The 21329-nt window shown below is 41.0% G+C and overlaps 1 protein-coding gene across 3 annotated transcripts in view; it reads right to left on the reverse strand.

Moving 5' to 3' along the window:
- LOC124553680 (histone acetyltransferase KAT2A) overlaps positions 1-21329 on the reverse strand; it is a 327182-nt gene that overhangs the window by 165737 nt on the left and 140116 nt on the right. For all 3 annotated transcript variants that reach the window (XM_047127565.1, XM_047127567.1, XM_047127566.1), the window contains 2 exons: positions 19900-20037; positions 10238-10371 (listed from right to left, as the gene is read on the reverse strand). In XM_047127565.1, coding sequence (XP_046983521.1) covers positions 10238-10371; positions 19900-20037 — 272 coding nt within the window. The remainder of the gene's footprint in view (positions 1-10237; positions 10372-19899; positions 20038-21329) is intronic.

Genomic DNA, 21329 nt, shown 5'->3' on the forward strand with positions numbered 1-21329 from the left:
CCTTTAGGTTTTCTACATCCAACTTTCTATTTATTACTGAGCATCCACTTTCTACAGAGGTTTGTCCACATGATAATATCAACAGCATTTTCACAATATCCCACACTTACATATATTCTTCCTTAAACTTATACCATATTTACTCAAATCTAAGCCTCACTTTTTTTCTGTTTTTTTGTAATCCAAAAACCGTCTGTGGCTTAGAATCGAGTGCAAAGTAAGCAGAAGTTCTGAAAAATGTTGGTAGGTGCTGCCACAACTAACGTCTGCCATCGAATATATGTAGTGCTACACAGGGATGCTTTGCAGGCACAAAGATAAACACTGGCACAAAAACCTCTGCGCCAGCAAATAAATTAAACGAAAAGGTAGAAGAATACTAACATTATGCTGTGTATTCTCTCATGTTTGCTGCTATCTCCTTTAAATCCTGTCTGCCTAATAAACTACGAAACTAGAGTGAGACAACAGCAAACACGGAAGAATATACATATCGTGTCATATTTATATTTGTATTATTCTTATGCTGAATAGTGATACAGTCAGAAATGAAGCACGGCAACTGACTAGATTTTTAAATCTAAGATGACTAATTTCTATGCAGAATGTAATGTACTAAAGAGGCATCTACAAAGATTTTCAAATGGAGAAAAATGATTTCGAGTCTCATTTTTCAGGTGCGGCTTAGATTCGAGTGCGGCTTAGATTCAAGTAAATACGGTATTTTAGAAAAAAATCGTGCAATTTAGAATCCTGAGATATGGGATCAAAAATGGAAAAATTTCTGTATGAAGCACAGTGTACAAAATTTCTCTGCTGCAGAAACGAGCTGACACATTCATCTGGACACACATAGTTACTGTCCACTGAGTTCCTTAAAATCATCTATCCTTCACACACCATTATCTTATTCTTTAATCATACAAGCACGACAATGTGGATCACTTATGAGCATTCTCTTAGCACAGGACTTTTTCTTTGACATAATATTCCTTGGGTCCAGACAAGAAATAAGTCTAATTAGAGGATAGTTTACTGGAGCCCCTTATACAACCTTTTTAATAAATGGAACAGTAAAGTCCATAGATTCCCATTTTACTCCCAATGTGTGTGTCTCTGTAACTTTGTTCCTATTTAGAGTCCTGCAACAATCAGTCCCAAAAAATCCCAAACTAAATTTTGATGCGTCATTCTGAGAACCTTTATCAAAAGTGAACTCTGCTAATTTTGCTGGAGAACTCAGTGCTGTAACTTTTTCTTCTTCTTGAATGTTGACAGAGTAATGCAGATAAAAGTTGTCAAATATGCAGCAAGAAATGGAAGCAGGGGTTCATCACTTTGATAGTGTTTCAAAAATGGCTCAGTAAGTTTTATGAACCAAAGAAAGAAGTTTAACTTGACATATATATGCTTATCTTTTACACTGTTTTGTATGACAGTGAATGACTTACAACTCGGTTTAGTTATCTCTCCTTTCTCAACACTGGACACACACTTTTTCACATCACCCCAGATTTCTGTGTGTGTTGATACTGCCAGACCACTGTCTAACCAATTTCTTGGTGTTTGAACACATAATCTTCACACTTCGCATTTGAATCTTTGAACAAATGGTGGTTGTTGTTGTTGTGGTCTTCAGTCCTGAGACTGGTTTGATGCAGCTCTCCATGCTACTCTATCCTGTGCAAGCTTCTTCACCTCCCAGTACATACTGCAACCTACATCCAACAGAATCTGCTTAGTGTATTCATCTCTTGGTCTCCTACGATTTTTACCCTCCACGCTGCCCTCCAATGCTAAATTTGTGATCCCTTGATGCCTCAAAACATGTCCTACCAACCGATCCCTTCTTCTAGTCAAGTTGTGCCACAAGCTTCTCTTCTCCCCAATCCTATTCAATACCTCCTCATTAGTTATGTGATCTACCCACCTTATCTTCAGCATTCTTCTGTAGCACCACATTTCAAAAGCGTCTATTCTCTTCTTGTCCAGACTAGTTATCGTCCATGTTTCACTTCCATACATGGCTACACTCCATACAAATACTTTCAGAAACGACTTCCTGACACTTGAATGTATACTCGATGTTAACAAATTTCTCTTCTTCAGAAACGATTTCCTTGCCATTGCCAGTCTACATTTTATATCCTCTCTACTTCGACCATCATCAGTTATTTTGCTCCCCACATAGCAAAACTCCTTTACTACTTTAAGTGTCTCATTTCCTAATCTAATTCCCTCAGGATCACCCGATTTAATATGACTACATTCCATTATCCTCATTTTGCTTTTGTTGATGTACATCTTATACTCTCCTTTCAAGACACTGTCCATTCCGTTCAACTGCTCTTCCAAGACCTTTGCTGTCTCTGACAGAATTACAATGTCATCGGCAAACCTCAAAGTTTTTACTTCTTCTCCATGAATTTTAATACCTACTCCGAATTTTTCTTTTGTTTCCTTTCCTGCTTGCTCAATATACAGATTGAATAACATCGGGGAGAGGCTACAACCCTGTCTCACTCCTTTCCCAACCACTGCTTCCCTTTCATGCCCCTCGACTCTTATAACTGGTTTCTGTACAAATTGTAAATAGCCTTTCGCTCCCTGTATTTTACCCCTGCCACCTTCAGAATTTGAAAAAGAGTATTCCAGTTAACATTGTGAAAAGCTTTCTCTAAGTCTACAAATGATAGAAACCTATGTTTGGCTTTTCTTAATCTTTCTTCTAAGATAAGTCGTAAGGTTAGTGTTGCCTCACGTGTTCCAACATTTCTACGGAATCCAAACTGATCTTCCCCGAGGTCCGCTTCTACCAGTTTTTCCACTCGTCTGTAAAGAATTCGCGTTAGTATTTTGCAGCTGTGACTTATTAAACTGATAGTTCAGTAATTTTCACATCTGTCAACACCTGCTTTCTTTGGGATTGGAATTATTACATTCTTCCTGAAGTCTGAAGGTATTTCGCCTGTCTCATACATCTTGCTCACCAGATGGTAGAGTTTTGTCATGAACAAATGGTACAGACTACTTAAAATAAAGTCCACATTCCAATTTGAAGCTCCCCCTGCACTTGAACACTTTGTGCACAAGTCACGTTTACATGGAAGTAATTGTACATTCTGATGGCGATCTATAGCATATAATTTCTTAACAAGTAATGCGACATTTGTAGTGACATCGTGTAGTGTGTATATATTTTCCTACGGTCGTTAATATGAAATCACACTACTTGTAATGCATAAACTTGCCGCATCAAATTTTGAGAGTTAATAAACTAAAACAAAGGTATAAAAATCATTCTGTGAAATGACATGTCAAACAACAGTAATTTTTGAGGGACACACAAAAACAAGGAATTTTCAAGCACCCTTAAAATTTATTAGCTGAAAAAGGACTTTTTAGGAATTTTAATGAGGCTAATGAACCCTGCTTCAAATGAGTGGTAGATCTAGAAAAAAGTTACAAGTATTAATTCTCTTGTTGAATGCCTGCCACTGCTTGGATACTAATTCTTTCAAATCTTGTATTAGGTATGGGAAACGCTGAATCTTGAATCAAAGGAAAATTCAATAAAAAAGCTGATAAAGCTATGATACAGAATTGCTGAACATCGCTTAGCTACAGACGGTAAAATATGTAAGTACTGCCAATAGAAGCCTTCCCATTCATCTCTGCCTCCCCTCAAACTCACCTTGGTTTCATCTCTCTCATACTGGGGTCTGAGTGACCTGGCCTCCTTTACCCTTCCCCAACTTAGCTCTCTCCTCCCAAACAAATAAACTATTTGTATCAAAAGCTGGACAGTAGTGTGTCATTTTTACTTGTGTGTGTGTGTGTGTGTGTGTGTGTGTGTGTGTGTGTGTGTGTGTTTACTAGCAGTACTACACGTTTCCCCTCCTGACATTAAGTATTGGCTAACAACTCTGTCTCCATCATTTATTACCATATTTGCTGGCATATAAGATGCACTGATGTAAAGTAGATGTCCCATCATTACAAAGTTATAGTGCACAGTTGTATAAACTTGATAATGAGTGCTATGAAGAGACTGTATCTCTTACATTTGAGTGAAATTTCGTTTTTGGATAAATATGTCAAGGAAAACAATGTCATCGGCAAGATGGAAGAGCTTTAAATATGAAATTTCCTTCTTTATATCTGGATTTGTTACCCAAACCATTCTTTACAGAATTTTTTATGTCTGTATACGCCATTATACAGGGTGTTACAAAAAGGTACGGCCAAACTTTCAGGAAACATTCCTCACACACAAAGAAAGAAAATATGTTACGTGGACATGTGTCCGGAAATGCTTACTTTCCATGTTAGAGCTCATTTTATTACTTCTCTTCAAATCGCATTAATCATCAAATGGAAACACACAGCAACAGAACGTACCAGCATGACTTCAAACACTTTGTTACAGGAAATGTTCAAAATGTCCTCCGTTAGCGAGGATACATGCATCCACCCTCAGTTGCATGGAATCCCTGATGCAGCCCTGGAGAATGGTGTATTGTATCACAGCCGTCCACAATACGAGCACGAAGAGTCTCTACATTTGGTACCGGGATTGCGTAGACAAGAGCTTTCAAATGCCCCCATAAATGAAAGTTAAGAGGGTTGAGGTCAGGAGAGCGTGGAGGCCACGGAATTGGTCCGCCTCTACCAATCTGTCGGTCACCGAATCTGTTGTTGAGAAGCGTACGAACACTTCGACTGAAATGTGCGGGAGCTCCATCGTGCATGAACCACATGTTGTGTCGTAATTGTAAAGGCACATATTCTAGCAGCACAGGTAGAGTATCCCATATGAAATCATGATAACGTGCTCCACTGAGCGTAGATGGAAGAGCATGGGGCCCAATTGAGACATCACCAACAATGCCTGCCCAAACGTTCACAGAAAATCTGTGTTGATGACGTGATTGCACAATTCCGTGCGGATTCTCGTCAGCCCACACATGTTGATTGTGAAAATTTACAATTTGATCACGTTGGAATGAAGCCTCATCCGTAAAGAGAACATTTGCACTGAAATGAAGATTGACACATTGTCGGATGAACCATTCGCAGAAGTGTACCCGTGGAGGCCAATCAGCTGCTGATAGTGCCTACACACGCTGTACACGGTACGGAAACAACTGGTTCTCCCGTAGCACTCTCCATAGAGTGATGTGGTCAACGTTACCTTGTACAGCAGCAACTTCTGTGACGCTGACATTAGGGTTATCGTCAACTGCACGAAGAATTGCCTCGTCCATTGCAGGTGTCCTCGTCGTTCTAGGTCTTCCCGTCGCGAGTCATAGACTGGAATGTTCCGTGCTCCCTAAGACGCCGATCAATTGCTTCGAACGTCTTCCTGTCGGGACACCTTTGTTCTGGAAATCTGTCTCAATACAAATGTACCGCGCCACGGCTATTGCCCCGTGCTAATCCCTACATCAAATGGGCATCTGCCAACTCCGCATTTGTAAACATTGCACTGACTGCAAAACCACGTTCGTGAAGAACACTAACCTGTTGATGCTACGTACTGATGTGCTTGATGCTAGTACTGTAGAGCAATGAGTCGCATGTCAACACAAGTACCGAAGTCAACATTACTTTCCTTCAATTGGGCCAACTGGTGGTGAATCGAGGAAGTACAGTACATACTGACAAAACTAAAATGAGCTCTAACATGGAAATTAAGCGTTTCCGGACACATGTCCACATAACATCTTTTCTTTATTTGTGTGTGAGGAATGTTTCCTGAAAGTTTGGCCGTACCTTTTTGTAACACCCTGTATATGTAAAAAATTATTAATGTCTCTCACTACTATTTGCATATTTTCTTTTATTTCACTGAAGTTGTCTTTTTAATTTACAATAAAAGAATAAGGATATATCATCATATTTGTGCACCCAAGTCATCTTTTATAATTATTTACAATGAAAAGACATTTAATAGTGAAATACAACATATACTTCATGAAAAATGATTGGTAACTTTTCAGCTTTTAACTGTTTACAGTTATGACCTACAGGTTGACCACAAACATTTTAGGAACAATTTTTCAAGGAATAACACACTTTTTATTTAGCAATTCCCTGTAATATTGAATATGGGTGGTAAGTGTATGTAGCACTTTCATTTCATTCTTTGATAATGAATAAAGTGAGTTAGGATACTCTTTCTTGCACTTAAGGTTACTACCAGATATGTAAACATTTCAGCAAAAAATCAAGTTGAGATTAAACTGTCTATGTACTCTCCCTCCCCAGGACATTGAAATTAATCAAATTTGATGTTTTTCCAATTGAGTCACCTTTAAGTGAAGGTAAGAACTGTTGAGTGCTTTTCATTATTATTTATATTTAATACTAGGACTAAAGAGTTACAGTGTGCAAGCTGAGGTCTGTGCTGTTTCCCCATAAAAAGTTATGATTCTTCAAAAAAATACTGAATGATGTATCCTACTTTTCATTCATTATAGCAACTTAGCAAATTAAGATTTGTACTGTAGGTCAACTCATTATTAAGCAGCAGATCTCTGAAAATAGGTAAATTGGTGACTGACTAATGACTGGGTGCACACCTCTGAGCCTTCAACCCGAATTCATCAAAAATGGTTAAAGTTAGGACAAATGCAAGCCACATGGGAAATTGCAATAGCTTTAAATAGAAGGACACATTCAAACCGCCGGGTATCAACAAAGTGCGATGAATGAATATGTCTTCACCTGCAACGTAACCCCTGATGATTACATTTGGCACTAGGTTCTTCAGAGCCAGCCTTGTTCTGTTGCATATGTAACAGTGATGATGATGATGATGACGATGATGATGACGGTGGTGGTGGTGGTGGTGAGGTACCATACTCCGATGAGCGTAGGGGACGATGCAGGAGACCCGCACCGCTGTACTAGGCAAGGTTCTAGTGGTGGTGGTTTGCCATTGCCTTCCTCTGACCGTAGTGGGGATGAATGACAATGATGAAGACAACACAACAACACCCAGTCATCTCGAGGCAGGAAAAATCCCTGACCCCGCCAGGAATTGAATCCGGGACCCCGTGCGCAGGAAGCTAGAACGCTACTGCAAGACCGTGAGCTGCGGACAATGTAACAATAGCAACTAATAAATAAATAAGAGTTGGTAATCATATTTCTGCCAAATTCTCAAACTTTTGTTCACCCTGTGATCCTGTGACGTCTGATGGCACTATCTCAAGATGGGTATTGCCACAATAATTTAGCCTCATTATAGGAATTACAGTCAGTTTACCACAACATATTTCGATTGCTAGGCATTTAACTGTCTTCATTGTTTCATATGAATGCAGAAATTTTAAGTAAATCGGCCAAGAACTTTGAAGTAAATTAGTCCAGTACTTTTTACAATGTCTCATAACAACATTTTTCCTTTATATACTCTACACATACATTTATATAATGTGTATAGTAAAAAATATATAGCCTTTGTCTGACCAAATGTCCATTAGGGGATGATGTATAAATTTGAAATAAATCTACCAAGAACTTTTAGAGATTTTTCGTAACCACCTTTTTCCTTTATACATGTTTGAAGTCAGATTACAAAATTTTATGTAGACGGTGATCCTCCTCTTTTCTCAAAGGTAAATTAGCAAAATTTAATCAAGATCAGTATGAAACTGTAAATTTGTGTGAATTACAAACAGACAGACAGACAGACAGACAAACAGACAGATACTCTTCTTCATAAATATAGATGTTGCACAATTCTTGTGGATCATTAACAGTTTCATTTTCACACAAGAGAGATGTAATATGTTAAGCATCCACATTCTTCCCTGATATCTCTTTCACAATAAACTGCACCTTGTATTGCACCTCTCTCGTCCGGGGAACAAATATTTAATATCATCAACTATTTTATATCAAATTATGACACGTATTTAAAAACCTGTGTGGTCCTCCTGGTTTCAATAGTGGGCCACAAGTCCCCGTCAGTCTGTTCACTCTATTAACTGAGCATAAGAGACTTAAATATTTGACAAAGAGAACGTAACTTCACAGTACGAACATGAAATAATTTAATTACCTTACCTTGAATACTCGTTGTTGCTTGCTCGTTGTCTAGGGTAAATTCTGGATTTGCTGTAATTGTTACTACAATGGGTCCTTGGGTTTGTAATATGCTACGTAAGAACTGATACTGTTTAAAGATTTCCATATTATATATTTTCGTAATATCATCTTCATAACAACCAGTAGTTCACCAATATAAGCTTTTCCAACATAAGTTGTCGTCTCAAAATGTTCAATAACACGATCTTTCTCACGACTTCTCAAGACTCACTGTCTCTTAGAATCATCAAAACGCGACTGTCTCTTAGCCTCACCCGGCAAACTTTTTCTGGATTAACAATCAAAGACGTTACAAAGTACGCAGGTTTGCCAACATGAATTAAGCATAGATATTTTATACATCACACGTATACACTTATGAAAACAGTACGAAAATTCAATAGAGTTCTCAAATAGTTCTTCAGCAATACATAATACGATTTTCCTGCAAATTATTAGTTTTTATAATAAAATGATAATATTTCAGTTTATGTTGACATAATTAAAGTTCACTGTAATTTTATATTAATATAATTGTTCTTTCACGTTGATTCACGGCACCGCATAGCTTGCCAGCCGATGGTATTGATAGTTTCAGTAGTCTGTTACATTACAACCTGAAGAGCCGCAAAAGTCAATCGGTGTAAAAACTGGCTGGGCTGATTGAAATACCTTCATAGTTTGAACATGTGATCAGAAAAACATTCAGAACTGCTGAAATGTAATGTTGTTGACCCTGACTATTAAACACTGATAGATGATCAAACAGTTCGCAGTGTCACTGATGACCAAGACCCTCTGGTGACGAAGGGCTGAGCAGCAAGAAACATAATGAAAGAAGGACCATCCAATGGGGCAGTTTTTCATTGCCTTCAGATGGGTCTGAAGTGCTTAGAACAATGAGAATGTGATGCTGTCCAACTGCTACCTTTAAAACATTTTCTAGATTTACCACCAAAAAAACAATGAGCTCATTTTTGAACCAGAAACAAATTTTGCGCTTTTCATAAACTGTTGGCCTATTTTGAGTTTCTCAAACTAGGCTATGAGGCCTACACTTTGCATTATTTGTAAGACTCGTCTTATGACCAATTCAATGCACTTGCACCTTATGTCCCCAGTTATTTGTTGAAAGTATTCCAATCTCTGTCTTCCCCTACAGTTTTTGCCCTGTACAGTCCCTCTAATACTATGATAGTTATTCTCTGACACCTTAATACATGTCCCATCACCCTATCCCTTCTTCTTGTCAGTGATTTCTAAGCGTTCTTTTCTTCGACAGTTCTGCAGACAACCTCCTCATTTCTCACCTTATCAATCTCTCACCTAATTTTCTACATCCTTCTAGAGCAATGCATCTCAAATGTTTCGATTCTCTTCTGTTCTGGTTTTTCCACAGACCACGATTCACCACCATATAATCCTGTGCTCCAAACACACATTCTCAGAAATTTCTTCCTCAGATTATGGCCACTGTTTAATGCTGCCGACTTCTCTTTCCCAGGAAGTCCCTCTTTGCTGTGCTAATCTGCTTTTTAGGTCCCCTTTGCTTCAGAGGTAGCAGAATCCTGCACCTCGTCTCCTTAGTGGCCCCCAATTTTGATGTCAAGTTCATCGCTAGTCTCATTTCTGCTACTCCTTATTACTTTTATTTTTCTCCAATTTAGCCTTAATCCATACTCTGTACTCATTCCACTGCTCATTCCATTCAACTTGTCCTCTATTTCTTCCTCACATTCACTAAGGATAGCAATGTCAGTAATGAAACTTATAACTGATACTCTTTCACCCTGAATTTGAATCGCACTCTTGAACCTTTGTTTTATTTCCATTGCTGATCTTTTAATGTACTGACTGTACAATAAGGAGAATGACTACATTCATGTCTTATACCACTTTTAATCCAAGCACTTTGCTGTTGGCCTTCCATTCCTATTGTTCCCCCTCGGTTATTATACAAATCATATATCATCCATCTTTACTTCTGAGAATTTCACACAGCTTGCATACCAGCAACAGCAAATGAAAAATATATGGGTGGTAAAGGAAGTTTATGTGGTATCAGCTAGTTGAAGCTACTACAACAAACAAAACAGCCAACATGGCTGCCTCTGACAAAAACACTTCTCCCGTGGCTCACCTGGTGTAATTGACTTTGTACGCAGATATCTCCTCTGCAGTGACCGTGTGGCGGCGGACACTGGGCGTCTCGAAGTTCCAGTGGTTCAAGCAGTGCAGGAACATCTTGGCCAGATCGTACATTGTTTGCCACTCCTACAACACAGCACAAATGTGGGCTAATGTAAACATTTCATTTTGCGTCATAAGAAACTTTTACTCTATGGAAACCTGGCAGTTTACAGTAACTTAAATTATTTACAAAAAATCACACAATTCCCAGTTGTGAAGAATGACTTTTTATCATTTGGAGGTGATGGTAATTGACACAATTGTTAAAGTTATTTTTATTTCTAGACATAATTCCATTTATGTTTTTAGATTACTAGTTTTGACCATCTCAAAGTCCATCTTCAGATATGAAAATAAAACTTAAAGTTTCTATAAAATTTGAATAATCCAGTTGTAAAACCTCTCGTATCAATTTTGATGTGAAATTATATATAAGAGCATGAGTTTGTCAAGACACACAACATTGTAGAAACAGTTCAGATTCCATTTAATCTACAAAATAGAAGGAATTGAAATAGTTAAGCTGCTACAGAACACACCATGTCCATTGGTTGTAGTGCAAGAAACAAGATGCATTACTCCTTATGTCCTGTAATATTAAATCAACAATACCAGAGAAGGAAAGTTGCTACTCACAATATAGCGGAGATGCCGAGTCGCGATAGGCACAATAAAAAGATTCACACACTCATAGCTTTCGGCCATTAAGGCCTTTGTCAGCAGTACACACACACACACACACACACACACACACACACACACACTCACACACTCACACAAACGCAACTTGCACACACGTCTGCAGTCTCAGAGAGCTCAAACTACACTTGATCTCCCTCTACGATTTTTACCCTCCACACTGCCCTCCAATGCTAAATTTGTGATCCCGTGATGTCTCAGAACATGTCCTACCAACTGGTCAAGTTGTGCCACAAACTCCTCTTCTCCCCAATTCTATTCAATACCTCCTAATTAGTTATGTGATCTACCCATCTAATCTTCAGCATTCTTCTGTAGCACCACATTTCGAAAGCTGTTACACTAAGTCCGTCAATATAGGGAAGGTTAACACTGTTTGTGATGACGCTGGGGTTGTCGTCTGATGATGCCCTTCATAAGCTCGATTGCAGACAGATCTGGCTATTGAGCAGGCCATGTCGGCACACTGTAGAGCACGGGTTCCCAGACTGGGGGGGGCGCGCCCCCCTGGGGGGCGTGATGATGTTACAAGGGGGGCGCGGGTGGAGTTAGCGGTATAAACCTGATATTTCTTTTTTAATATCGATATTTTAATAAAAATTAATGTGTAGGTATTAATGATAGATTATGGTGCTAAATGCAATCGTTTGGCGTCCCACTTCCCGCAATCCTATCCCAATAACCTATCCTACAACACACAGCTTTTGAAGATCACGTTTAGTATGTCATGTTTAGAATGTCACACACAGAAACTCTCAAAATTACAAAGGCGATATGCGTTAATTCTAATATATCAGATTTGTAAACAACTTACTTCTGACAATTGGAAAACAGAAAAGTCAGGTATTAACTATTCCGTACATTTGTACACATGAACTGAACGTAATCATGTTATAACTTTTAGCCGTAGTAGGCTATGTCGATCAGAGTAATAATCCCTTATACTGCGTAACTGCAAAAATGCCGTTTTATTACCCTGTCAACCCACGGATCCCCATGTGATGCGATTACAGTGTATCCCAGCACAGCAGAACAAGCACTGAAACTGTATTTACCATTTTCAAGCACTTATTTGTGCGAAAGAGCATTTTCAGCGGTAGTGGCGATAAAAAATAAGCTTAGAAGCAAACTCAGTGTTGCCAACGATTTACACTGCGCAGTTTCTACTATTCAGCCAAGAATTCAAAATCTTGTAAAAAATATGCAAGCTCATGCTTCACATGGATTTATTTGTTTCTTGCCATGTGTGTGTGGAAATAATATTTTTATAATAAATACATCACATTATAAGAGAACTTGTTATTTTCCTCCTAACTATCATTACACGTAGGTTATACTGTAAAATTATAAAAAAAAACTATTTTGAAGAAACAATATAAAATAAACATAGTGAATCTGATTTAAATATAAATACTGCCTGTGATCCTTATGGATTCTGATGTTAGGTGTGGTATGTTATTTCAACTAATAATGGTATTTCTTCTGGATGAAGACACAGCGAAAGTTTATCCTAGATATGGGAAGCGAAGAGTAGTCCTAAAATCGTATACTGGTGAAGAAATGGTGTGTAGCAAGCGAATGTAATCAAGGTAAGGAAGTTGTTTTATTCATATTTTTTAAAGTTCTGTGTAGTCTGCAAAATTATTTCGTAAAACTTATTTTTTATTTTTTGTCTGGTTCTGTGAACTGGGCCTTTGTTGCCGTTCGGTAACTGTCGTCGTTGACATAAATGTGAACCTATGCGCAATGACAATGGGGAGCGCTATAGGCGTACAAATCAGTGATGTTTGTTAACACTGTGACTGAGTGACTATTTTTGATAATCAGTGAAAGTAATAAGCTACACTCAACTTAAAATAATGGTCCGCATCCACTAATCTGCAAAGGTCGCAAATATTTTTCGTTGTTTACCGAGGACTTTCTTTACTTTAGGCGTGGCTTATAATCAGTAGACTAGACTGATGACATAATAACTGCGAGTCGATACATTAACGGCCCACCATGTTACATGATGCCCCCATCACAAATTTTTCAATAGTTTCTTCATTATCAATAAAAATCTCTATATTTTTTTTTGGGGGGGGGGGGGGGGGGGCACGGAAGTTTTCTTTTCGGCAGAAGGGGGGCGTGACAAACAAAAGATTGGGAACCTCTGCTGTAGAGCATGTTGGGTTACAACAGCGGTATGTGGGTGACAGTTATTCTATTGGAAAAGACCCCCTGGAATGCTGTTCATGAGTGGCAGTATAACCGGTTAAATCACCATATTACTGCACAAATTTGTAATAGAGGGTGCATGGGATAACCACGAGTGTGTTCCTGCTATCAAACGAAACAGGACCCCAGATAATAACTCCATGTGTAGGTCAAATGTCCAATGTGTCTAGAACACAGACATGTCGGTTGCAGGCCCTCAACTAGCTTCCTCCTAGCCAACATGTGGCCATCACTGACACCGAGGGAGAACCAGCTTTCATTGAAATGCAACGGACCTCCACCTTGTCCAACAACGAGCTCTCGCTTGACACTACTGAAGTACTGAAGTCGTAGATGGTGGTGGTTTGGGGTCAGCGGAATACACGCTACAGGGCATCTCTCTCAGAGCTGTCACTGAAGCAACCGAAGCAACTGATTTCTAACAGTTCATTGTGTCACTGTGGTACCAACTGCTGCTTAAATTGATGATGATGTTTTTTGGTTTTTGGGGCACTCAACTGCGCAGTCATCAGCACCCATACAAAGTCCCAATTTTTGCACAGTCCATTTGTATTTTTTTCCACAATCCAATCTAGTCACTGTCACAAATGAGGATGAGGATGAGGATGATGATGATGATGATGATGATGATGATGAAATGATGAGGACAACAGAAACAGCCAGTCCCAGGGGAGAGAAAATTCCAAACCCGGCTGGGAATCTAACCCGGGACCCCGTGATCCAGAAACAGCAACGCGGGCCACTAGACTATGAGCTGCGGACGCTGCTCAAATTGTTGTGGCAGATGCAGTAAGGTGCATTAGAGCGCAGCGCAACAGGTTGAATCACCAGACTGATGTAGAAATTTGTAAGGGTGGGTACATGGGATAACCACGAGTGCGTTCCAGCTATCAAACGAAACAGCACCCCAGATAATAACTCCACGTGTAGGTCCTATGTGTCTAGCATGCAGACAGGTTGGTCGCAGGCCCTCAAATGACCTCCTCCTAACCATCATGTGGCAATCACTGACACGGAGGCAAACCAGCTTTCATCGGAAACACAACAGACCTCCACCCTGCCCTCCGACAAGCTCTCGCTTGACGCTACTGAAGTCGTAGATGGTGTTGGTTTGGGGTCAGCAGAATACACACTACAGGGCATCTCTTTCAGAGCTGTCATTGAAGCAACCGAAGCAACTGATTTCTAACAGTACATTGTTTCACTGTGGTGCCAATTACTGCTCAAACTGACGATGATGTTTGGTTTGTGGGTTGCTCAACAGTGCGGTCATCAGCACCCATACAAAGTCCCAATTTTTACACCATCCATTTTCTTTCCAAAATCCAATCTAGTCACTGTCACAAATGATGATGATGATGACGAAATGATGAGGACAACAGAAACACCCAATCCCAGGGCAGAGAAAATTCCAAACCCGGCCGGGAATCTAACCCTGTGATCGACAGACAGCAACGCGAGCCACTAGACTACGACCTGCGTAAACTGCTCAAATTGTTGTGGCAGATGCAGTATGATGTGTTAGAGCCACATGCTGGGCACAATGGTCTTCTCTGTCTCGGTAGTGGCACATTGCCATCGGAGGCCCGGATTTCTTGCGATCGAACATCCTCGTGACCAACCGTGCACAGTGGCTACATTCTCGCCAAGTCTTTTTACAATATCACAGAAGGAACGTCAAACTCCTCGTAGCTCTATTCCACTACCTCGTTCAAACTCAGTGAGCTGTTGATAATGGCATCTTTTGTCACCTGAAAGGTATTCCTGACTAACATCAACTCACCACAACCAATCTCACAGGCAACTAGCATTCATGACCGTTACAGCAAGTATTTAAAGCAAACCTAATTTGCATCCTCCTAGTGGCAACACTAGTGCCACTCTTATGCTAGTTGTGTGAAATATAAGTATACATAATCTTTCAGGTGCTGAAACATAATTACCAACTTTTGTTTTTCTTAAACTTAAGCATTTCTTTATGGCTGAGATCTACACTGCCCTGCACGGTGTGTATCTTATGGCGACCACTCACCCATCCGTGACTGACTGTACCAGAGCATAGCTTACAAATGCACTTTCACTGAAGTGAAAAGAGTCATGGGATAGATCCTAAACCTCCTTTTGCCCAGAGTAACAATGATGTTTGGTTTGTGGGGTGCTCAACTGCACAGTCATCAGTGCCTGTACAAATTCCCTATCTGTACACAGTCCAATGTAACTACATTCACGAATGGTAATGGAATGATTATGAAAACACAAACACCCAGTCCCTGGGCAAAGAAAATCCCCAACACAGCTGGGAATCGAACCCAGGACCCCCGTCATCCAGAGGTAGCAATGCTAGCCACTAGACCACGGGCTGCGGACTGTCCAGAGTAGAGCAGCATCTCGACATGGCACGGACTCAAAAAGTTATTGGAAGTCCTTTACAGAAATACTGAGCCATGTTGCCTCTACTGCCATCCACAATTGCGAAAGTGTTCAGCATTCAGAATTTTGTGCACAAACTGACCTCTTGATTGCGTTCCATAAATGTTCAATTGGATTCTTGTCTGGCAATCTGCATGGCCAAATCATTCGCCTGAACTGTCCAGAGTGTTCTCCAAACCAATAGTGAATAATTTTGGCCTGGTGACACAGCACATTGTCATCTATAAAAACTGCATTACTGTTTGGGAACATGAAGTCCATGAAGGGTTGCAGATAGTTTCAAAGTAGCCAACCATGATCTATTCCAGTTAATAATCAGTTCAGCTGGAGCAGAGGATCCAGTCCATTCAAATGTCTTCTGTTTCCAGACTGCAGTTCATCCAGTACTGACACAGAAATGAAACAAAATCTTTACAGTTTAAAATTCATAAAAGGAAAGGTGACACATTCTGTGAGCATGAGAGGCAGAATAGTGATGAACAAATACTGGGTGTACATAAAGTACAGAAACACTTTCAATTATCTATTGCACAAGAACTAAACATTGTAAAGATGTCATACACATTGCATTTTGAAGAGAAACTCTGAAAGTTTTTTTTTTTTACAAACATTCAATATGCAAACCATGAGTGACCCGGCAGATGTCAATACAGTAATCAATTCTTGCCGCACCTGTCCCAGCATGGCATCGTTGACTGTGGCAGTTGCTTCCCGTATTCTCTCCCGGAGCTCTGCTACATCACGTGGTAGAGGCGGTACATACATCAGATCTTTAATGTGTCCCCACAGAAAAAAGTCACACGGAGTGAGATCTGGTGATCGGGGAGGCCATTTCGTGAAACAGCTGTCTCCTTCTGTAGCACGGCCAATCCATCGACGTGGCTGCTCCGTGTTCGGGTACCCAAGAACTTCACAATGAAAATGGGGTGGAGCCCCACCCTGCTCAAAGATCAATGGAGAGGCCGATTGCATTTGAGGCTTCAGCCATTGCTGCAACATGTCCAAGTAGGATTTTCCAGTAACAGTGTTCTTGGCAAAGAAGAATGGCCCGTACAGTTTTTGACGTGACAAGGCACAAGAAACATTTTACCTTTGGGGAATCACACTGAAATTCAATGCATTCATGTGGATACTTTGTACCCCAGATTCAATGCATGTTCACTTTCCCAATAGTGTGAAAAGCGGCTTTGTCACTAAAAATTAAGCAATCCACAATGCCATCCGCATCCTCATTCAATTGTTGCACCTGTGAACAAAACTCAAAACGCTTGTCTTTGTCGCCATCATTGAGCTTCTGCACTAGCTCCAATTTGAATGGTTTCATACACAGCTTCTGTAGCAGGACTTTCCACACAGTCGTTGGAGCCATTTCAAGTTCACGGGATGCACGACCCACCAATTTCTTTGGACTCCTTACAAATGTCTCTCGTACGTGCTCCCCATTCACTTCACTCACACTGGGGTGTCCACTTCTCTTTGCCAGGCACAAGCAAGCTATCATAATGAATTTGTTGTGCCAGTGGTAAATGGCCTTCTTTGTTGGTGGCTTCTTACTGTACTTGGTTCTAAACATCCATTGAACGGCTGCAGCACACTTGTTTTTGTAGAATTCCATCACACAGAAAGCTCACCCCACACCTGAACTTGCCATGTTTGTGACTAGTGCTGACTATCGACAAATTATCAAACTACACTGTTGTGACATACAAGGAGAGAAACAAAAAGTAAAACAAAGATGATGTAACTTACCAAACGAAAGCACTGGCATGTTGATAGACACACAAACAAACACAAACATACACACAAAATTCAAGCTTTCGCAACCCACGGTTGCTTCATCAGGAAAGAGGGAAGGAGAGGGAAAGACCAAAGGATGTGGGTCTTCCCTCTTTCCTGATGAAGCAACCGTTGGTTGCGAAAGCTTGAATTTTGTGTGTATGTTTGTGTGTCTATCAACATGCCAGCGCTTTCATTCGGTAAGTTACATCATCTTTGTTTTTAGATATATTTTTCCCACGTGGAATGTTTTCCTGATCAAAAAGTCAGTATAAATTTGAAAACTTAATAAACCACGGAATAATGTAGATAGAGAGGTAAAAATTGACACACATGCTTGGAATGACATGGGGTTTTACTACAGAGAAAAAAAAAGAAAGTTCACAAAATGTCCGACAGATCACGCTGGACAGCAAAACTGCTACCGTGACAGGTGAGAGGTACGCCGATATATTACAGAATCGCATCATCCCCAGCCTGGCTGATATACACCTGCTGGAACGTACGATGTTAATGCAGGATGGCGCTCCACCCGATATTGCTAGACGCGTGAAAGATCTCTTGCGCACGTCGTTTGGTGACGATCGTGTGCTCAGCTGCCACTTTCGTCAGACTTGGCCTCCCAGGTGCCCAGACCTCAGTCTGTGCGATTATTGGCTTTGGGGTTACCTGAAGTCGCAAGTGTATCGTGATCGACCGACATATCTAGGGATGCTGAAAGACAACATCCGACGCAAATGCCTCACCATGACTCCGGACATGCTTTACAGTACTGTTCACAACATTATTCCTCAACTGTAGCTATTATTGAGGAATGATGGTGGACATATTGAGCATTTCCTGTACAGAACATCATCATTGCTTTGTCTTACTTTGTTATGCTAATTATTGCTATTCTGATAAGATGAAGCGCCATCTGTCGGACATTTTTTGAACTTTTGTATTTTTTTGGTTCTAATAAAACCCCATGTCACGAAAGCGCTGGCACGTCGATAGACACACAGACAAACACAAACATACACACAAAATTCAAGCTTTCGCAACCAACGGTTGCTTCGTCAGGAAAGAGGGAAGGAGAGGGAAAGACAAAAGGATGTGGGTTTTAAGGGAGAGGGTAAGGAGTCATTCCAATCCCGGGAGTGGAAAGACTTACCTTGGGGGGAAAAAGGACAGGTATACACTCGCACACACACACATATCCATCCGCACATACACAGACACAAGCAGACATAGAGAGAAATAAAAAGAAAAAAAAATGTCCTGCCCACAATCCTTCCCACCCCTCCCACAGTGGTATTCCGCCGTCCACTGAACCTACACAATATGCTCGTCCGTCCTTACACACAACCCCTGCTCCCAACCCCTTACCTCATGGCTAATACCCCTGTAATAGACATAGATGCAAGACCTGACACATACATCCCCCCATCACCACCTACTCCAGTCCGGTCACTAACATCACCTATCCCATCAAAGGCAGGGCTACCTGTGAAATCAGTCAAGTGTTCTATAAGCTAAACTGCAACCACTGTGCTGCATTCTACACAGGCATGACAACCGACAAGCTGTCTGTCCGCACGAATGGCCACCGAAAACTGTGGCCAAGAAACAAGTTGACCACCCTGTTGCTGAACACCCTGCCAAACATGATATCCTTCATCTCAATGACTGCTTCACAGCCTGTGCCATACGGATCCTTCCCACCAACAACAGCTTTTCTGAACTGCACAGGTGGAAGCTTTCCCTGCAATACATTCTATGTTCCCGTAACCCTCCTGGCCTCAACCTTCGTTAGTCACTGTCCTCACCCATCCAGCCCCCTCTCTGATCCCATTCCAGCACTACACAGCCGTCATTCCTCCACCACACCCAGTCTTTTTTTCTTTAGTTATTTTATTATTTTTTTCCTTATTTCTCTCAATTTCTCACATTTTCCACTACTTCCCCCCCCCCTCCCCCCAGCCTTCCCACCAAACCCCTGCCCTCCGCACAACATGCAGCACTTCACTGTCTACCACCCCCACCATACTATCCCTCCCCCTCCCCACAACAGCCCCTTCTTTTCCCCCACCCAGTCGCCACTCCCATCACGCACTGGTGCTGCTGCTCGCAGTGTGGTTTCAGATGCCTGAGACTGCAGCCGTGTGTGTGTGTGTGTGTGTGTGTGTGTGTGTGTGTGTGTGTGTGTGTTTTGTTGTTGTTGTTGTTGTTGACCAAGACCATTGGCTGAAAGCTTCCAATGAGAAAATCTTTTTGTTGTGCCTATCTGCAACTCAGCATCTCCGCTATATGGTGAGTAGCAACTTTCCTTCTCATAATATTGAAATTTCAATTATTATTTCTAAATCTGAGGACTATTGTATGAGACGGTTGAAACTGCTAATGAAAAACATAAACATGTTTATGTTTGAAAATGAAAACTGTTATAAAGTTCATAGAGGTGGATAAATGAGGAGTTGTAAATGAATCAATATTTCTATATTTACTGACCCTCTGTGGCAGATGTCCGAATTTGTACAGTACGAAGTTGGTGATGGCCTTAGCAATGCTAGGCCGCTCAAATGGCGGCTGTCCGAGGGGACCCTCCACCGACGGCTTCGTCATTGTCAGGATGCACTTGCGTAGCAGCTGCAACACGTCACAAACACTATAATAGAATTGCCATAAAGAATGTAAATATCATGCTGAAAAGAGTTTGGTGGACTACACATAAAGAAACGATTACAGGTAATAACTCACTATACATCTCAAGAACTGTGTGATCAATAGGAAACAAATAAAACACATCAGTAAGCTCTTGCAAATGTCCTCCTTCAGAGCTATCAGAACCCCCCCCCCCCGCCCCCCCCCCCCCACCCCCCACACACACACACACACAAGTACAAGCACTCACACTTGTAGTGTTGCAAAATTGTTGTAATGTTGCAACATTGTCAGCAGTAGCATTCATGCTCCTGCTGATAACACAATCACACATAATGTCTAATTTGACTTCGTTTTGTTTAAAGGACTGTGTCATACAGAATACAGAGAGATGAGAAAAGTCTTGGGGTAGTGATATCCACATATACAATATGTGATCAAAAGTATCCAGACACCTCCAAAACCATACATTTTAGAATGGGGTGCTCCGTGGAACTCACAGACTTTGAACATAGTCAGGTGATTTGGTGTCACTTGTGTCATATGTCTGTATGCGAGATTTCCACACTCTTAAACATCCCTAGGTCCACTGTTTCCGAAGTGTTAGTGAAGTGGAAACATGAAGGGACACGTACAGTACATAAGCGTAGAGGCTGACCTCGTCTGTTGACTGACAGAATGCCAACAGTTCAAGAGGGTAGTAATGTGTAATAGGCAGATATCTATCCAGACCATAACACCGGAATTCCAAACTGCATCAGGATCCACTGCAAGTACTATGACAGGTGAGAGGTGAGAAAAGTTGGATTTCATGGTCGAGCGGCTGCTCATAAGCCACACACCACGCCGGTAAATGTCAAACGACGCCTCGCTTGGTGTAAGTAGCGTAAACATTGGACGACTGAACAGTGGAAAAACGTTGTGTGGAGTGACAGATCACAGTACACAGTGTGGCGATACGATGGCAGGGTGTGGGTATGGCCAATGCCCGCTGAACGTCATCTGCCAGCGTGTGTAGTGCCAGCAGTGAAATTCAGAGGAGGTGGTGTTATGGTGTGGTCGTGTCTTTCATGGAGGGGGCTTGCACCTCTTGTTGTTTTGCGTGACACTAGCACAGCACAGGTCTATACTGATGTTTCAATGATTTTCTTGCTTCCCACTGTTGAAGAGCAATTTGGGGATGGCAACTGCATCTTTCAACACGATCGAGCACCTATTCAAAATGTGCAGCCTGCGGCAGAGTAGTTACACGATAATAACATCCCTGTAAGGGACTG

This window comes from Schistocerca americana, chromosome 11 (assembly GCF_021461395.2).
Source record: "Schistocerca americana isolate TAMUIC-IGC-003095 chromosome 11, iqSchAmer2.1, whole genome shotgun sequence".
NCBI lineage: Eukaryota > Metazoa > Arthropoda > Insecta > Orthoptera > Acrididae > Schistocerca > Schistocerca americana.